This window comes from Panthera pardus, unplaced genomic scaffold (genome assembly GCF_024362965.1).
Source record: "Panthera pardus isolate Hobbes unplaced genomic scaffold, ASM2436296v1 HiC_scaffold_24, whole genome shotgun sequence".
NCBI classification, from domain to species: Eukaryota; Metazoa; Chordata; class Mammalia; order Carnivora; family Felidae; genus Panthera; species Panthera pardus.
In genome coordinates, this window is record NW_026526810.1 from 136785642 (window position 1) to 136804789 (window position 19148).

At 56.0% G+C, this 19148-nt stretch overlaps 1 protein-coding gene and 1 non-coding gene across 9 annotated transcripts; both read right to left on the reverse strand.

The window, feature by feature from the left end:
- Nucleotides 1–936: 936 nt before the first annotated feature.
- Nucleotides 937–18093, reverse strand: LOC109257821 (uncharacterized). Of its 8 annotated transcripts, none has more exons than XM_019434200.2 (13): nucleotides 17675–18088; nucleotides 15863–16172; nucleotides 12921–13482; nucleotides 12320–12440; nucleotides 10278–10370; nucleotides 9276–9376; nucleotides 7444–7536; nucleotides 6962–7094; nucleotides 5322–5435; nucleotides 4908–5063; nucleotides 4350–4474; nucleotides 3690–3781; nucleotides 937–1604 (listed from the first exon to the last, which is right to left on the reverse strand). In XM_019434200.2, the coding sequence occupies exons 2-12, from the start codon at nucleotides 16089–16091 to the stop codon at nucleotides 3709–3711; spliced, it is 1800 nt and encodes a 599-aa protein (XP_019289745.2). In that variant the 5' UTR covers nucleotides 16092–16172; nucleotides 17675–18088; the 3' UTR covers nucleotides 937–1604; nucleotides 3690–3708. The 8 variants fall into 8 exon arrangements, 4 of the variants coding, with proteins under 4 accessions (XP_019289745.2, XP_019289743.2, XP_019289746.2 ...); XM_019434198.2 differs by having other exon boundaries at nucleotides 12320–12443; nucleotides 15863–16174; XR_008417375.1 differs by lacking the exon at nucleotides 4350–4474 and having other exon boundaries at nucleotides 12320–12443; nucleotides 17675–18090.
- Nucleotides 16988–17094, reverse strand: LOC128773163 (U6 spliceosomal RNA). Its single transcript, XR_008417444.1, has one exon. It is a non-coding gene; the product is annotated as a U6 spliceosomal RNA (small nuclear RNA).
- Nucleotides 18094–19148: the final 1055 nt, after the last annotated feature.

The following is a 19148-nucleotide window of genomic DNA, read 5'->3' on the forward strand; positions in this document are numbered from 1 at the left end:
GCCAGTTCTTTCTTCAGACACAAGGAACGTGAGGTCCTCCTCCTTTTGGACTCCAGGCCGAAAACTGTGCACAGTTTTGGACTCTGCACAACCACAAAATCCTGCTGGTCTAGAGACCAGGAGACAAAAGAAAGGAAGAAAGACTTCCCACCCCAGCTCATGAAGGGACAGCCCCCTTCCCCAGGCTCACCTTGACCTGCGGGACCTGAGCGGGGGGCTCTGAGAACTCAAAGGACTCGGGATGGGCCAGGGTTGGAAAAAAGGCAGTGGGAGGTGGCTATGTTCCTGATTGTTTGGGCCTCCCCACCAAGCTGAGGGTCCTCCTGGGGCAAGGACACTGACCTGAGCAGCGTCCCAGGGAGGGGCCAGGCTGTGGCCTGTGGACAAGGCCTGCTGGGGTCGAGGACGGGGATGATCAGGGCTACAGGCTGAATAAGTCCCAAGAAATAGAAATCATATAGGCAGCACTCTACGGTATCATGCAACGAAACCAGGTCTTAAAAATGAAAAGACCCTTCCACCGGGAAATTTTAATTGAAAACTCTTCAACATCTCTAGAGACAAAAAGGAGATACAGACCCAGGGGCACCTGGGTGGCTCAGTCACTTAAGCATCCGACTCTTGGTTTCACCACAGATCATGATCTCAGGGTTCATGGGTTTGAGCCCCACATCGGGCTCCCTGCTGACAGCATGGAGCCTGCTTGGGATTCTCTCTCTCCCTCTCTCTCTCTCTCTCTACCCCTCCCCTGCTTGTGCGTGCTCTCTCTCTCTCAAAATAAATAAATGAAATTTAAAACAAGGAACTACAGACCCAAACTGCACATTTCTTTTACAATATATATAAAAATACTACCTATCTGAGCCCAGGGGATCCGCTAAACAAGGTGTTTAAATTCCTATGCAAGGTCGAGGTCACAGACCACAAACACAGATGTACAGGAGCTACTCTTTAATTTTCCAGAAAGGAGAATGAGGACAAGGAGGACAAAAAAAAGGAAAAAGAGAAATGACTGCTTCCAACTCTAGAGTTAACCAGAGGCCCGTGGGCTGCGATTTATTCACGTAGCCCGGAGGCAGCGGTACCTGAACGTCCACCCAAGACATTTCCTGCGACTGCTCTTCTGACACCAGGTGTGGGGGTCTCCACACCAGGCAAGTGTCCAGGTGTGCAGACACAAGTTAATTCTGATAATACATCAGACGGCAGCTGGGGCTGCAGGAATCTTGAAGCTCTCCTCACTCAAACATCTGGGGTTCACGTCCATAGCCCTGGCTGGGTCCTCAGTAGAGTCGCTGGCTGGGACACCTGCACGTGGCCTCCCACAAGGCCTGGCCTGCCTTCTAGCTTGGTGGCTGGGTTCCAGGGTAAATGCCCCAGGCATTCCTTCTGATAGAAGAGTCCAGACTTCGGAAGGATTGGCTTCCTCCTGAATATCAGGCTATCATTTATGAAGTGGCCACTGGGTGGGCACTGGGATCAGGGGCACTCAGATCCTTTGTCTTAGGTAGCTGCTGGAGTCACACAACTTCCACAGCCCGAGGTTCCCTGAAGCTACTGCTCACCTCCACCTCTGTTCAGGGCAGTCAGGGTTCTGCCAGACCCTGGGGGGACAAAGACAAATGTGGTTGGTCCTCTGCCATCAAGCCACTTGCCAATGAACAGACAAGACAGCTCTTGGCCAGAGGAAGACTGTGATGTGCATCTTGGGAAAGAAAATGAGCAACAGACTTGGCGGCCTGAAAGGAGAAGAATTTCGACAGATGGGAAGGACACTCCAGGTACGTGGAACAGAACATACAAAGATGTAGAGACAATCTGACCAAATATCAACAATTTCATGTGAGTCAACCAACAGCAGGCACATGGGCAGGAGAAGAGCCCAGTGCAGCTAGATCAGTGGTTCTCAAAATATATTCAGTGGAATCCCAGGGACCTGAGATCCTGCAGGTGACCTGTGAGGTCAAAACTTTTCATATGCCCCTTTCGCTGAGTGGACATTTACACCAATGGCCCAAAAGCCATGGCGGATAAAGTTGCTAGAACCTTGGCCCACACCAAAGCAGTGGCACCAACTTCTACTAGTGTCCTTCACCACCATGTACCCACAGGAAAAAAAAAAAATCCAGTTTCACTTTAAAAAGTGCTGATAAAAGAGTAAAAATACTTACTCTTGTTAAATCTCAATTTGTGATTTACACAAAATTTGTGATGCATAAATTTTTAAGATCCCACATGAAGAAATACACAGTTCATACCTGGCCCTTGTATTGCACAGTGAAAGACAATGGCCGCCCTGAGGAAAAGCACTTGTGCAATTGACATTTGAGTTACAAGCTGAACTAGCCACTTGTTTCATGGAACACCACTTTTACTTGAAAGAATGACCCATGGACAGACTGTTCAGTTGTTGATGGCATGTTCTTGGAAATGAATGATGTGAGCTGGCCACTTCAAGGTAAACAACTGATGGTGTTTGTTGCCAATGATAAAATTTTGAGCTCTCGAGCAAAAATTGGGATTTTGGAAAACTTGTGTCTTCCACTGTGAGCCTGGGATTCCCAACAGCTATAGACTTTCCTGATGAAACTGATAGCTATGTTAACAAAGGTGCTTTATGGACAAGGTCTGATAAAACATGCTGACATCTAGATCCACATCACTGTGTGAACCTGTGTTTGCCAGGTGACAAACACTCTATGCTACAAAATCACATATGGGTAGAAGAGCCATTTCAAAGTGCAAAGTAGACCGAGGGGTTTTACTACAACAGGGGTTTTACTACAGCATGCAAATTTCATAAAATTCATCAAGCTGGTTTCAGAATCTACGTCCTAATCTTTAATAAACTACCACCTGTCCAGGAAAGGTGTGATATCAAAGCAGACTGGCCATAATTTCCTAAAAGAGGCATTAAAATACCCTCTCTTTCCTCAATAGTAACTGGTCTATGAGAGGCTGGACCTTCCTTATATACTCCAGCCAAAACATGTCACAACACATTGAACACAGCAGCCAATAAATGAGGATCTACCTGTCTCCTAGTAAGCCAGACAAAGATTTTGCAAAAATATAAAACAATGACACCCATATTGTTAAGTTTGTTGTTATTATTGCAGAAAATACTTAATTTCTCCATTTAAAAATCATTATTTGCCATAATGTTAACATGTTATGGGTTTATTTTTTTAAATAAATTCATATACCTAAATTAGTGTTATTCTATATAAATGTTAATTTATTTTCAAATCTATATATTCACATATAAATAATATATTGTCATTTACTTTGTTTCTAGTGATTTAATAAATACTAATTTTCCATTTTGGTGAATTACTATTTTAACCAATATTGTAGATGAATTACTAAATATTTATTGGCTTTAATTTCTAATATGGTAACTCTTAGATTTAACCACGTAAGCTACAGCACTTAAGTTCAGTGACTGTTCAGAGTAAAGGGGTCCTGAGATCAAGACGTTTGAGAACTGTGCTCGAGAGCACAAGGTGCGGGACCCAGGCTGGCCATGCCACGTCTGCTACGGCAACTGGACCTTGATCCGGCTGTGCCCTTTGACCTGGTTCCCTCCACATCTCCAGAGCCACGGCCCTGGCCACCCTGCCCAGGGCTGGACCCTGCCCTATCGCCTCCCCTGGAGGGATGCTCTGGAGACTTGCACCCTCAGTCACCTGGTGCAGAGCTGGGGGATCAGCAGCAGCAGCAGGATCTTCCCTTGACCTCAACCTCCAAGTCCACAGAGCTGCATGGCTGGTCCTGCATGCTAGGAAGTGAGGAGAGAGCTTCTGTGCACCTGTGAGCCTCTGGGTCTGTGTACCTGTGACCACGGGGTCCGCGTACCCAGGAGTGCCCACCAATGAAGTCTAGAGCAGTATCTTCCAGGGCGGCTGGGACACTAGCACATTCCCCAAGTCTCCACCCGCCCTTCCCTCCGGGGACCCCTAGGTGACCTACCAGGGAGCCCTGGGAACTCTAGGAATGGGTCAGGATGGGAGCACTCTGAGGGTGGCAGGGAGACCAGCCTCCCTTAAGACCCCAGGTGAGTGATGGTCCTGCACTGCCTGCCATGTTTTGCTGGGGACTCTGGGCAAGTCCTTGCCCAGACCCTTGCTCTCAGGCCTGTTTCCCTCTCTGGGAATAGGGGTCAATGAGCTGTGAGACTCCAGCTTAGGGTTCTCAGTCTCTGGCAGCTACTGACCCTCCATACCCAGGGGCCCATGCTTTGGTGCGGCCTTGCCCCCACTGGGGCCCCTGGCAGCACCCCACCTCCGCAGGCTCACCCGTCCCCCTCTCTACCGACCCCCTCCCCAGCCCCTTATTCTCCTTCGTACCTCAGATAACCTGGGAATCTGTCCCTGAAGGAGGCCAGCCAATCATCCACAGTCTCCCTGCCCTTGTTCTCACTGAGCTGGAAGATCCCCAGGATGGGTTCCTCTGGGATGGCCAAGCCGGGACCCTGCCGGGAGCAGCTGGTACGTGAGCACGGGCCCTGTGTTCCCGGCTTCCCGTCTCTCCGGAGGACCCATTCCCCTTACCCACCTGCAGGCCCAGAACCCAGGTCCACCCCTCAGGCCCCAGGGTGGGCGCTGCTGGTCAGAGCTGCCTGGTCCCGCCAAAGTTACCTCCTGAGCTCCCCACACCTGTCCTGGGAGGGCTTGCCTCCCCCCAGCTTGAGACATCCCAACCCTATCTCACAGTGTCGCCGTGGAAGCAGGTGGCCCCAGCCTTGTGTGCGGGATTCGAGGCCCAGTGCCGGCAGGTCTGAGTGTGGTTTGGGCGAGGACAGCACACCCGGTCCAGGCAGGGGGCCGGGAGAGACGAGAACCGGAAAGGGAGGACAAAGCGACCCCCGCCCAGCACCCGGCCTCCCCGAGGGGTCCACGGCTCACCCCGTGCTTCCTGAAGATGTTGTCCAACTTCCAGATGTCCATCTCCACCTGAGTCCTCAGGCTCCCCCACTTCCTGGGCGCCAGCATCCTGAGGTGGGTGGCCAGGGCCTGGACGTACTCCCCAAAGACCACCACGTGCAAACTTTGCATGAGGCTCTGCTCTCCACAAGACAAGATGGAGAGGCCCGAGTGAAAGCTGTCCCAGGACACAGTCTGGCTGGCCTTAGCGGTGCACCCTCGGGGATGGGGGCGGGGGGAGGCGGATGCTACTCAAACTCCTCCAGCTCGGGTCTGTGGAGGGCCTGTCCCCACCACCAGCCACATCGAACCCCTAACCGCCAGGTTCCAGGGGTGCCTGCTTCAGCTCCTCAGGGTGACCGCCAGCAAGTCAGTCCCCCCGAATCGGCCTCCTACCTCATACACGGGAGTGGAGTGCAGGCTGGGACAGCCCTCCAGGCCCTGCCACAGGGACTGCAGAGCATTGACCAGATCCCTCTCCTTCCTCCCGAAGTGGCCCTTCAGCAGATTCTGAGAACAGGAGGGTCGGGTGTCACGGGGGCCCGTGGTGCCCAGGCCGGCCGTGCTCCCTCCCACCCTTGCCGGTCTCCTCCAGCCTCTGGGCCCCCGCCTCGCCCCACTGAGGGCACAGTCCTGGGCCAGAAGCTCACCCACTGTCTGTCCCAAAGCTCTGTCTACCCTCCTCCTGCCGATCTCTGAGAGCACCCCAGATTCAGACTGCAGCCCCTGACCCGAGCTCTTCCCTGGAGCCCTCCTGAGTCCCCCCTGGTCTCTCCCCTTTGTCCCCACAGGACTGGCCTGGCACCAGACCTCGATGATGCTTTCCCTCCAGATCAGACTCCCAAGACACGGGACTGGGGCCTGCTCAGTTCTCAGTGGACGCCACAGAGGATGGGCAGAGGGGCAAAGCCAGCCTCCTCGGTGTTACCAGGGTACCTGAGCAAGTCCCGTCCCCGCTACACCCCAGCCCTCCGGCGCCCCGTCTGCACGACGCAGCCTCATCGGCACCATCTGTAAAAGACGGTGCCAACGTCCAATCCATGAGGTCTGCCTGCCTGGAGCTCTGTGTGGAGAAAGACCCCGGGGCTCCAATCGGGCCAGAGCAGAACGGAATGCTGGGACTGAAGCCATGTCTGCCACAGCCCAGGGAGAGGCAAGGACAGGCTGCTGGTCACCCTGGGAGGACCAGACCTCCCCAGGGCTTGCCAGGTGCTCAACTCTGCAGAAAATCCAATGGCAGTTGTCTCAGGAGCCGGTCCCCAGGGGGGAAAATGAACCACTGGCTAGAACTGCAGGAGTGGAGACCGACCACCAGTACCTCCCATCTTCCACCCAGGAGGCCCCCATGAGGACAGGGCCCTGAACCCCTAATCTGAATGGAAAATTCCCTCCTGTGGTTTCCGCATCCTAGGAGGCCACCTCGCCCTCTCAGGGCTTCGGCTCCAGGGTCAGCCTCTGGGCATCCTCAGGGACCTCATCCTCTGGTGTGGCAGCCACAGCTCAGGGGGAGACAAAGCCGGGCAGGCACAGAGGCTCTGGGACACAGTGAAGGGACTTCACCTGCCTGGGAATGCAGCCCGGTCAGAGCCAGGGTGGGGAGAGGGGAGCCAATGTCAGGCCTCAACTGGCCTGGCAGGAGAGCAATCACACAGGTGGAGAAAAGAAGAGGCAGGTCTGGCCAGAGGGGACAGAGGGAGGTACCCTCCATGAGGAGGGGGCCAGGCCTCATAAAGTGGCAGGGAGGCTAAGCTAAGCCCACTCATCGGACAGGACCCCTACCTCAGGTCAGACAGGAAGCTGGCCCTGCCCCTCTGCTGCAGACAGAGAAGGCAAGCTGGGGAAGGCGGTGGGGGGGGGGGGGGAGGGGGCCTGACCAGGAACATCTCTAGCCCATTCTGTCATTGCTGCCATGTCCCTCCCCAGCAAAGGCTCTGCTGGGCTGGGCAGAAGTCCAGGGAGACAGGGGCAGGCGCCTTCTGCCTAGGTTTTCTAGGATAAGAGACCCCACGCCAGGGCTGGGGCGGGGATGGCATCACCTGGCACAGGGCTCTGACTCTAAGCAGGAGGTGGTCCCGGCTGTGGCCCTCAATGGCGTGGATGGCACCCTGTACTGCGGTCACCAGGTCTGCAGGTGGAAAGCATGCCTGACTCAGCTCCTGCCACGTTTTCCTGTTGGAGTAACCAAAGGGGGTCCGTGGGGCCTGGCCCAGAGCCCTGCCACAGCCCCAAAGCTGCAGCACACCGGCCACACCCCTGCGCCTCTGTGCACCCTGAGACAGATGGGAGGCCGACGCTCCCTCATTTCTGCTGCCGTTGCTGTCTATCCCATCCCACTGTTTTTTTTTCTCTGTACTTATAGACTGTTGTATCCACGTGCCTTAAAATGCAAAAGGTACAGTGGAAAACTCCTCTCCCCACTTTTTTCACAAAGGACAGCCATTGCCTGTCCGGATCGTCCATTGCCTAGCCGGCCCGGGCCCACCGGCCCCGCCCACACCCGGGTCACGCCCCCACGCACCTGAGGATGCAGCAGTTTCCCAGCAGGTGCACCTCGGGGAAGGCCCCCGCAGTGGCGTTCTGCTGCAGGAAGTGGACAGCCTTGTCCTGGTACCTGCGGTGTGAAGCGGGAGATGCAGCCCCTCCCACCAGCCGAAGGGCCCTCCCACCAGCCGCAGGCCCCGCCCACCCGTCGCAGGCCCCGCCCACCCGTCGCAGGCCCCGCCCACCAGCCCCAGCCCCACAGCCCGGGTCCCTTCTCTGCTTTAACGGCCGCCCCGTTCGCAGAACCACAAACGTGGGTTGCGGTTGCGGGGACCGAGATGTTGACAAGGCAGCCGGGGTTTACTTGGGCTGGCTCCGTGCCAGACCCGGCAGCCAGATGCTTCCTAAAGACATTTTCACCGAATGCCCTGGAGGACCAATGGTGGCAGATGCTTGAGAACAGGATGGGGGTGGCTTTTCCCGTGGACTTGGAGCTGCGTCAGTGCTGTATCTGAGAAGCCCTCCCTCCCCGGCGGGTGAAGGGGAAGGCAGGCAGACGAGGCCCTGCCCTCCAAGCCCTGGGAGCGTCGGCTGAGGCCTGGGGGTGCTCTCAAGAAGGGGAGGCCGGCACCCCACGCCCGGGCTGGGCCACTAAAGCTGCTCCGAAGCAGAGTAGGGGGAGGCTCCGGGACAGCACACACCCCTGCTCCCCAACAGCAGGACAGAAGGGGCGCCCTCACGAGTCTGAGTCCCTAGAACACAGATCAAACTGGCGGCCCAGCAACATTTTCTTAAACATTTAAAACCTGGCTGATTTCACCTAACAATCCATATCCCTGGCCTCTTTTAAGTAACCTGCCTCACAGCCGCCCTTTATGGAGCCTGGCCCAGGTGAACACAGCCACTTCTGAAGTCTCCAGAGAAAGGGGCCTCGTGATGTGGTCTACACCGCGCTGTGCCCAAGGCATGCTTCTTAATCACAGGGGCCCAAGGACCCTGCAACACTGAGCCCAGCCCCAGCCCGTCGGGAAAGAGGCAGAGTCCCCACCCAAATCCTTAGCCTGGGACAGAGCTGGGTGTCAGGACTCTGACAGTGAAAAGCAGAGGAAATGAGGACACAGGCAGTCTTCCAGGTCCCTGGCCAAGGTGTAACCAAGATCATTTTTTATTAGTTATTTATTGGGGGGGAGGGGCAGAGAGAGAGAGAGGGAAGGAGAGAGAGAGAATCCCAAGCAGGCTCCAGGCTCAGTGCGGAGCCCAACATGGGGCTCGATCCCATGAAATATGAGATCATGACCTGAGCCAAGATCAAGAGTGAGACACTCAACCGACTGAGCCACCCAGGTGCCCCAAGATAATATTTTGATGAAACATTTTAAAAAATCAAAACCGATCCAAAACATCCAGAATGAGCAAAACGTGAAGTTTTAGATAAAGACAGAATTCGACTTTGCATGCTCATGACTGCCCTGCTGGGCTCCCCCTTCCTCCCAGTCCTGCTGTCCAGTACGGGAGCCCCAGCCCCAGGTGGTGTTTAAAGGTCAATTAACTAAAATTAAGTAAAAGTTGACTGTAGTCCCTCCATGGAACTAGCTTGACAGCCACGGGAGGCTGGAGACGCCATGTCAGAAGGTGCCACCGTGGGACGTCTCCACAGTCACACAGGGGCTGCCTCCAGAGCCAGGCGGGAGGTGGAACAGGCCAGACTGGAGACACCCAGAGCCAATGCCCACCCTTTTCCCTGCTTCGGGAACTGGCCAAGCACCCGGTGGCCCGCGGGTCTCAGGCTCGGCTAGCACTCTAACTGGGCTTATGTGGACCCAGACACCCGTACCTCCTTCTCTAGGCAACGACCACCTTTTCACTTACCTGTTCAGAAACTTTGAAAATATTTCCAGAACCATGGCTTGAACTTGGCTAGTGACCGATGGTCCAATGGGTCTTGCTGCAATTATGGCTTCTTCCAGCAGCTGCCAGTCAAAGCAAGTGGCCTCTCAGGGGGGAACCAGGGACCAATGACACAGCCGGCGGACCCTGGGAGACCGTGTCCCCCCCAACTCTGTTATAGGAATGGCTGACGCGCGGGAGCTGCGCCCACACCCCTCCGCCACTCTGCCCGCTGCCGGTGGCACAGAGCAGACGCCTCCCGCCAGGCCCTCACTACCCCTCCCGGCCCCACCTGTGTTGCAGGCCTCTCTCCCTCGAACCCTCCAATCAGCCTGCAAACAGCCAGCCTGAACGACCTCCTCATCCCCACGCATGGCTAGGCTTCTCCTGTCTGGCCCAGAGGCTGCCGCCACCCCCCCCCCCCCCAACGAAGCTGCCAGCTCCCCGCCTGACACTCTGAACAGGGCTTCTTGGCATAAAGGCCTTGAGGATGCATAACATGTTTTCTCCCTCCAACTCTGAGCAGTCAAGAGAAGCAACAGAAACTCCCAGCACAGATCTTCTTTAAAAAAACAAACAAAAAAAAAAACACCTCCCCCTCCCCACACACGGGGTGGCCTCTCCTCCGAGGCCAAACATCCCACACCCCCATGACTGCTTGACCCTCTCATCGAGGCATCCCCAGACCCTGGTCTCTCTGCAGATCCTACCTGAGGCCCCGGGCAGTCTCGTGAGCTGAGACATTCCAGGAGGAGGCCTGTCTCCTGAAGATGCGCCCTGCAGCCCAGCACTGGGACCCCATCTGTTGTGCCTGCCGCCCTCAGTCACTGACACCGTCCTTGCTGCACATGCGCCCGGCCACCCGTCAGTCATCGCCCCCCAGCACCCCATCCTTCCAGGCACCCCCCCACACACCAGGCGGGGCGCTCAGGAAGGGACCAGGGACCCACGTGGTGGGCTGGAAAGACTCTGACTGGCGAATACCTGGAAGATTTCAAGGAACGTTGGGTGGGAGAACGGGGCCCACTTTTTCTGATCGCAGATCAGGACATTTTCTAGAGTCTCCTCCAGCCTTTCCTGCCCAGAAAACAGTAAAAGCAACTTTGATCCCCAGGCTTCTCCCCAGGGCTCCGCCCCAACTGAGGACAGGAGAGCGAGTAAGAACCAGAGCCCGCCCAGGAACCCCCCCTTGACCAGCAGCCTGAAATCCGCCCACCGCCGAGGGACCCAGTTCTGAGTAAACCCTCTCCTTCACAGCCTCCGGCCCTCTGTGCATCAGCGTCTAGATACACCCTCCTCCTCGTTCCTGCCCAGGCCGTCGCTCCCATCCCCGTCCACTCATCTGCCTGGGGGTGATGGGCAGCTCCCACTCGCGGACAGCAGAGCCCATCAGCGGGCGTGAGCTGAGAGCTGAGAGGGCCGCCAGGGTCCAGAGACACACAGTCTGGGGACAGAGGGACCACGGACCACTGGGGACCAGGTTGCACCAGGGAGACCCAGGGCCCTGGAGACCAGCTCCCGGCCAGAAGAAACCTGAGTGTGACCTCTCAGGCCCGACCCCAGGCAGTGACAGAGGCTGTCCCTAGCAGGTCCCCCCAGGGGAAGCTGTCCTCCTCACCCGGCTGGCCACACGGCCAACACAGTGCGGTCGGGGGAGGGGGACGTCCTCAGGTTGGCTGCCCAGACTCCCACTTGGGTCTCCTTCCTAGCCCAGGTACCTCCATCTGGAGGCCAGCTTGCTGGGGGGCCCCTGGCGGGCCGTGGCCTTCCTATCTGCAGAAAGGGGCAGGCTGGAAGCTGATTGTCTCCACCAACTCAGCACTCCGTACTTTCTCCCTCCTAGCCCTGCCAGAAGCTCATGTCCGGCTGCCTGCCCGACGCCACTGACGGCGGGTGCTAGCCCTCACCCGACACGGGTGCCCGGCATCGCCCCTCCCGCGGACATCGCCGCGCCACGACCCGGAAGGCGGCCCCGTTGCTTGCGCTCTGGCTGCCCGTCTGAATTGCCCACCGGACACTGCAGCGCAGCCCTTGGCGGCTGGAGCGTGGAACAGCGAGGAGTGAGAAGCCCCGTCTTCCCTAATCCGGCCCAAACTGCAACGCCACAGTTTTGGGGAGAGCCGTGAAGGACAAGGGGCCTCAAAACTCAGAGCCCTGAGTTTGCCGGCGATGAAAAGGCTGGGCACTTACACACCAGCTACTGGAAAATTCCCGTTAAGCCGATACCGATTCTCTACCTCACGGTCGTAAAGCTTAGTTTCTCGGTCTGTTAGCTGAGATAGGCAGAAAGCTTCCCTGCATCCCAAAACATCTCTTCCGCCGGTTCCCGTGACACCAGACGTGTCTGTGCCACGGCCACGGATGCCGTTATGGGAGGTCACGTCTGTTGAAAGCGATCATAGGGGCGCCTGGGCGGCTCAGTTGGTTGCACGTCTGATTCAGCTCAGGTCATGATCTCAAGGTTTGTGAGTTCGAGCCCCGCATCGGGCTCTCTGCTGTTAGCACAGAGCCCTCTTAGATCCTCTGTCTCCTTCTTTCTCTGCACCTCCCCCACCTACACTCTCTCTCACAAATGAATAAACATTAAAACAAAAAAAAAAGACCATAGTAGGAAATTGCGATGTCCCCTTAAGTCCTCTCCGTCTGCCAAGGATTAACCGTATGCACCCACCTTGGGGCAGCTGGCTTTCCACCCGAGGCTCGCCGGCCCTGCTCTGCAGCCACCGGTGTGGAAGTGGCCAGACTGCACTCACTGGTCAGGACAGTGACCTCTGGTCTGGCGCTCTCTCTCTGGGCCCGCGATACACCTCACACCTCAGACCCACGGCACGTGGTTATTCCCACGTGACAGTGCTCAAGGGCCAGAATCGGCACGGCATCACCCCTGCAGCCCTAGGAGTGGACTGGGGCTCTGGCTCCAGCCCACCATCCGGGGCCCGCCCTGGCCCATCCCCTTTCCTGTTGTCCCCCAGCCAGGTGTGGGACAAGGAGACCTCTGGGTGGTGGAGACTCCTGGATCCATTTACCTGGATCAGCCCCACCAGCTGCTTCTGCATTTGGGACATCCAGGTCACAAACATCATGGAGTCCAAGAGGTACCCGGCCGTGGGCTTCTGGGAGGTGGAAGGTGCGTTCGGAAGTGTCTCCCTGCTGGGTTGGAAGGAACCACGAGGGGCACAGAGCTGAGCTGGGGTTGGGGGAGGGACTGGGCTGTGGAGGACAGCTCAGCCCTAAGGGCAGTGGACTCCAGGCCGGGCCTCGCCCCCCCCCCAGCCTGTGCTGCCCGCCCCTCGCCCCTGCACAAGGCCAGTGACTAGAGAGGGCAGCTGGGGTTGAGAAACCAGAGCCAGAGGCTCTGTTGGTGTAGACCAGTCTCTGGTCACACACAAGTGTGGACCGTGAGCCCCCCCTCACACACACACACAAAACCACACCCTAACATGCTAACGCACCAACACATATACACAACAAGCACACTGACACACATGTGTCCCCAAGGCTGGGGCTGCATCTGCCTTCTCCGGCCACCAGCCCCACCCAGGTGGCCCCTCGAAAGGCTCTGCGTCGACCGCAGCCCTGGCCTGGGCGCCCTCACCCAGGACCCCAAGCTCCTCCAGGAGGACTCACCCCAGCTGCCCGAACAAGGTCGTCCTGCCCCAGGCATACAGCATGCAGCAGCTGTTCCAGCTGGCACCGCAGGAGTGCTTGAGCTCCAAGAGGCGGCTGAGGAGGACCTCCTGGAAGCAGGTGCTGTAGATCGTCCAGAAGCGGGCCCCCAGCTGGCTTGCCCTCGGCGACCCCAGGCCCTGTCTCACAGCCTCCTCTAGCTTCTCCAGGAAAGGGCCCAGCTTGTCCCTGCGGTCCCAGGTGGGCACTCGGGCCTCAGCGTCACTCCTCAGCAGCCTCTCCAGCTGACTGCCCCAGGTGGCAACTCTGCCATCCTCGAGGGTACCGGCCTCCGGGCTCGGGGGCTTGTCCTGTGTGTACTCCACAGTGTCCAGCACTGCCTGGAGCTTCAGCTCCAGCTCCTGGCCGTGCCTGACGCCCTCCAGAGCCTGCTGGACCACCTGCCACATGCTCTGGGCCAGAGCCTGGTACTGGGGGCCGCAGTCCTGCCCTTCCCATGCTGACGTGGAGACGCTCAGGTAGGCTTCCAGAAACTTCCCCTCCTGCACCAACTGTTGGAAGCCTGGAAGAAAAGAACCCAAAAGGGTGGCTCAGCAGAGGGACTCGGAAGAATGGGGGAACCCGGGGAGGGGGAGGGGCGCCTGCCCAGGCTTCTTCCCCAGAGTAGGGTGGGTGTGGGCTGAGCTGGTGTCAGGGGACCCACGCACGAAGATGAGGCAGTGGCTTGAAGAGCCTTTGGGGACGGGGCTCCTTGCGGCCAGTCAGGATCAGCAGGGCACGAGTTAGTACAAGGGTCACAGAAGACTGGTGGGCTTTCCACCGTGTCCCCCTTGCAGCAGGAAAGCTTAACACGAGCAGTTCCTTCCCATGAGCCTCTAAGCTCCCAGGGCGACGCACGGTCTGCGCTTTCATCAGCGGTGCATTGTTAACCCGACATTGAGGCAGCAAAGGCGCTTCCCCGACCAGAGGCACGGACAGGGGGGTCCAACAGAGGTAGTAGGAAATAGTGTCAAAGGAATGCCCATCAGGACCACGTGGAGGGCTCACTGAAGCCCAGGTTGGAATGTGCATTTGGGACGGGTTCCCAGGGGGTGCCAACAGTGCTGGTCCTCTGCCAGGAGGGAGGGATGCGAAGGGAAGAATTCCGCCTTGGGTCCCAGAGGAGCCTCAGCAAGACACTGCAGCCTGTAGCTGCAGGAGGCAGGCTCTGATGAGACTCAGATGGGAGAGAGGAATTGGGAGACAGGGCTGTCCAAAGCACTTGAACACTTGGACACTGATTCTTATGGACTTCAACTTGGAGGGGCAGTTTTGAACTTTAAATTCTCCCTGGAAACTTCAGAACGAGAAGGCAGGTATATTTCAAGTTGGGGCGCAGAATGCCTTCCTGTCATCAAGGGCGAACGCATGCCCCTCCCCCCATTTCCTATTCTTCCTTTCTCGTAGCAAGAATGAAGGTGTGATGCCAGGAGCTGGGCAGCCGTCTTGGGCCACGAGACAGGAACCCCATGTGGAGGATGGTGGAGGGGTCCAATGGAGGGGTCTGGGTCCCTGATCACGGAGGAGCCCTGGACCACCTACCCAAATCTTCCATGAGAGAAGCACGTTTTATCTTGCTTTATCTTTTTTTTTTTTTAATTTTTTTTCAACGTTTTTTATTTATTTTTGGGACAGAGAGAGACAGAGCATGAACGGGGGAGGGGCAGAGAGAGAGGGAGACACAGAATCGGAAACAGGCTCCAGGCTCCGAGCCATCAGCCCAGAGCCTGACGCGGGGCTCGAACTCACGGACAGCGAGATCGTGACCTGGCTGAAGTCGGATGCTTAACCGACTGCGCCACCCAGGCGCCCCATATCTTGCTTTATCTTAAGCCACTGTTTGTTGGGCGTCTCAGTGAAAGCAGCTGAACTTATAACAATACGAAGAGTTGAGGAGGAGTGGAATGTGGGATGGAAATTATTTTGCCCCAAGCAGGACAGCCTTTGACAGCCTTGAACTATTCTGAAGGTGGAGATTCCCTGTCTACTTCTCATAGATGGCTCCCTGTGGACAGTAATTAATTAGGTTAGATGTGGAAATAGGAACCGTGACCCCTGGAATCTCTGTGCTGTCAGCAGGTGCAGGGGCTACCTGGACATCATTCCCCTTCCTTCCAGAGCTGTGCCGTCCAGCACGGCAGCCCCGAGCCACCCGTGGTTACTGAGCACTGAAAACGTCAAACCTGAGCTGTGCTGTCAGCGTAAAACACACACCAGATTTCCAAGACTTAGCAGGGGGGAAGAAAAAGAATGTAGCATACCTTAATTTTAATACCGATTGAACGTTGAAACATGTTGAAATACTACCTCAGCTCTATTGGGCTGAAGAAAAGATACTACTAAAGTTAATTTCACCCGTTTCTTTTTCAATGCTTCCTGTGACTCCTGAAACTTGAAATCACCGCCCGGCTCACACTCGATCTCCTCAGACAGCAGTAGCCTAGAATATACTTGCCCCTCTCCCTCCAACATGGGATTCCGATTTATCCCACACCAACCTGGCTCTTTTCTGGGCAGGGGGCCACGATCCGCCCCCCCCACCCCCCCACCCCCCAAAACAGAAGACCTGCCCTTACAACGTCCTGAGGTCTCGACTGCGTTGCTATTTCTTAGCAAGAATATTTATTGGTGGGGTCGGGCCGGGCCGGTTCGCTCTGTTCTGGGGCTTTTCTCACTCCCCAGCACGTGTCAAAGCCCCCGTGCGCTTAGCAGCCCGGCCCTGGGACGGCTGTCGTGTGGCGGGGGGTGATGGTGAGCAAGCCGGCCCCCCTCCCCACGTGGGGCCCTCCAGGCCCTCCGAGTGACACCCAGGAGGGTGGCACGCCGTACATATTGAAAGAAAGGCCGAGTGAGCAAGCAAAAGATGGGGAAACAGTACAAAGATGAGAAGACGGCGCCCATACCTTGGGAGGTTTCGTCCAGAGGAATGACACTCTGGGGCCCTTCGTTTGTGTGCAATCCTTTCAGAAACCCGCTAATCCTCCTTAGGTTGAAAGGATGGCCTCTGGGCTGTCGTCTCGGGTGCCCCTGAGGCTCAGCGAGCAGGATTTGTCCACACTCGCTCCCAGCTTCTTCCCCTCCGAGCCTGGATTTCCTCCTGCCCCAGAAGACCTTCCTGTGGACTAGATCCATCCCACTGCTCTTGTGCCTGGCAGCGGCTTGGCCCCACCGACACCTGCCACAGCCTCTGAGTCACGGGGCGTGTTACTCTCTCTCTGCCAAACAAAAGAAATAGGAGGAAGTGGGTGACTGCCAGAGAAATTTCCTCCTGTGTTTAAAAACATGGCTGTTAATGCTTTGAGAAGTCCCCAGATCTCACTGCCCAGGGCAAAGATAGAGGTGGTAGTCTCACTGTTTAGTCCAGGAATGTTTCCCTGACATCTTGAGCCAACCCCAGGTCGGAGCAAAGGCCGGGAAGTTAGGCAGAGCACGTGAAGCCTGTGGTCACAGTGGACCCCCATCACCACCACCACCACACTCCCACCCCACCGTTGCTGTCGAAAAGTGAGAATAAACTCTTGTTTGGATTTTTGAATGTTTATTTATTTATTTTGAGAGAGAGCGCGCGAGCAAGTGGGGGAGAGGCAGAGAGAGAGGGAGACAGAGAATCCCCAGCAAGCTCCATGCTGTCGGCACAGAGCCCGATGTGGGGCTCGAACCCACAAACTGTGAGATCGTGACATGTGCCCTACCTGGATGCTTAACCGACTGAGCCGCCCAGGCGCCCACTTGTTCAGATTTTTTAAAAGTCTGTCATTTGGGGCGCCTGGGCGGCTCAGTCGGTTGAACATCGGACTCTTGGTTTCGGCTCAGGTCATGATTTCACTGTGAGTTCAAGCCCTGCTTCAGGGTCTGTGCTGACAGTGTGAGCCTGCTTGGGATTCTGTCTCTCCCTCTCTCTCTCTCTGCCCCTCCCCCACTTGTGTTCTCTCTCTCTCTCTCTCTCTCTCAAAATAAATAAACTTGAAAAAAAAGTCTGTCATTAACAAATAAATTACTCATAGCTATTTTTTTTTAAAACAGGCTTTAAAAATACGGAACACTTCCCAAATTTGTGTCATCCCTGCACAGGGGCCCTGCTCATCTTCTCGGTGTCATTCCAATTTTAATGCATGTGCAGCTGAAGTGAGAGCTCTTTGTACAGCTGAAGTGAGAGCTCTTTTTTTTTCATTATTATTACAGCAAAGCACAGACAACATAAACTTTACCATTCGAACCATCTGTAAGTGTACAAGTCAGGGGTATTGAGCAACACCCTTCCAGTAAGGTCTGCAAACATCACCACCATCCATCCCCAGGACTTTTTTTGTCATTCCAAATGAAAACTGCCCCCGTTAAATGTGAACTTCTGTTCCCCCTGCCCCGGCTCCCGGCGACCACCCTACCTGCCGTGTCTGTGATTCTGACCCCTCTAGGGACCTCACATAGGTGGAACCATGCAGTGTTTATCCCTCTGTGACTAGCCTAATGTCCTCAAGTTTCATCCTTGACGTAGCAGGTGTCAGAATAATGCTCCATCGTATGGATAGACCCGCTTTGTTTGTCCACGTATCTGTCCGTGGACCCTTGGGTGGCTTTTGGCTACTGTGAATGATGGTGTTCTGGACACATGTGTGCACGTGTCTGTTCAAGTCCCTGCTCTCAGTTTGTAGCTCTGGTTTCTTTTTCACCGACAGAGGAAGTATCACCGCTGTGGTTCCGAAAGCCTCACGTACCTTGGACGTGCTCACTGCCCGAGTAGGTGGGTGGCATCCTCGAGAAGCCACCGCTCGCCTCCCAGGAGGCTTCACGGGGACACTGCCGCCAGCAGCATCGCCCAAACCCTGGAGCGGCTTCTGTCCAGTGTGGTGTGAGGTAGGGATCCAGTGCCGTCTTTCTCCGTGGGGGAGAACCTGCTTTCCAGTGGTGGTTACCAAACAGTGTCCCCTCCCCCGTGCCCTGATTTGACAGGCCAGCTCTGTCTCCTGCATCCAACATGGAAACTTGGATCTGCAGCAACCCAGATGGCAGCTTTAACCACTAGCCAGAGAGCTCCAAGGATACATTCAGAGTCCCCTACCTGGACCCCACGTATCCCATGGGAGTTTCCTGTTGCTACTGTAACAAATTACCACCAGCTTAGCGACCTAAACAATGCAAGTTGCAAGTTTTCTTTGCCGCTGTTCCAGAGGTCAGAGATCTGGCTGGGCGTCTCTAGGGTGTGTTCCTTCCTCCCGCAGCCCTGGGAGGGAACCTATTTCCTGCTTTACCACCGTCCTGATGCTGCCCGCGCTCTTAGGCTCACAGCCCTTTCTTCCAGTCTGCAGATCCAGCAGTGGCTGGCTCGCATCTGGTCTCAGCTCTGCTTCACTCTCCCCCTGGTAGGGACCCTGGGGTGGCATCAGGCCACTAGACAGGCCAGGGTGGGCTCCTCTGTGAGGTCAGCTCATCAGCAACCTTATTTCTGTCGCATCCTTAGCTCCCCCTTGGCGGTGGAAGGGGGAGCCATCAGGCGGGCATCGCTGGGGGGCGCTATTCTGCCTACGGCACACCCCCTTGAGAACAGCCTCCCCTCTCTCCTCAGCTTCACGGGGTGACTTCTCAAAGCACTCAGCATCTCCACGCTCTAGTGGCCAAGGGCAGGCCGCCAAAACGGCGTGTTGATTATTTTACATTGAAGCTGCTTAGGAAGCTTCCGGTATAAGGTCACTGAGACCCTCCCCTGTCCCCAGAAAGCAGGATGTAAACCTCCCACATGAAACGTGTCCCGTCGGTACTGAGAAGCAAAACAACACCCTTATCACCAGAGACAGAAAATCTAGAGCCAAGAAGGCCGTATCGACAACCATGTTATGTTCTATTAATCTCGTACCTAGGTCCAAATTCCACTTAGAATTCTTTACTAGTCAAAGCTCCCAGACACTGAAAGAGGGACCCTTTCACACCACTGGTGAGAATGCAAACTGGGGCAGCCACACTGGAAAACAGAGCGGAGATTCCTCAAAAAAATTACAAATAGAACTACCCTACGACCCAGCAATTGCACTACTAGGCATTTATCCACGGGATGCAGGTGTGCTGTTTCGAAGGGACACGTGCACCCCCATGTCTATAGCAGCCCTATCGACAAGAGCCAAAGTCTGGAAAGAGCCCAAATGTCCATCAATAGATGGATAAAGAAGATATGGTATATATACACAATGGAGTATT

Excerpts from the sequence above, each read along its gene's own strand:
- LOC109257821 (XM_019434198.2), bottom strand. The coding sequence starts at position 16,091 with ATGGATCTAGTCCACAGGAAGGTCTTCTGGGGCAGGAGGAAATCCAGG. Across the intron at positions 12,444-12,920 it reads ACCTTGTTCGGGCAGCTGGG|CAGGGAGACACTTCCGAACG; the intron begins GTGAGTCCTCCT and ends CTTCCAACCCAG. Across the intron at positions 3,782-4,349 it reads AGATTCCCAGGTTATCTGAG|CATGCAGGACCAGCCATGCA; the intron begins GTACGAAGGAGA and ends CTCACTTCCTAG.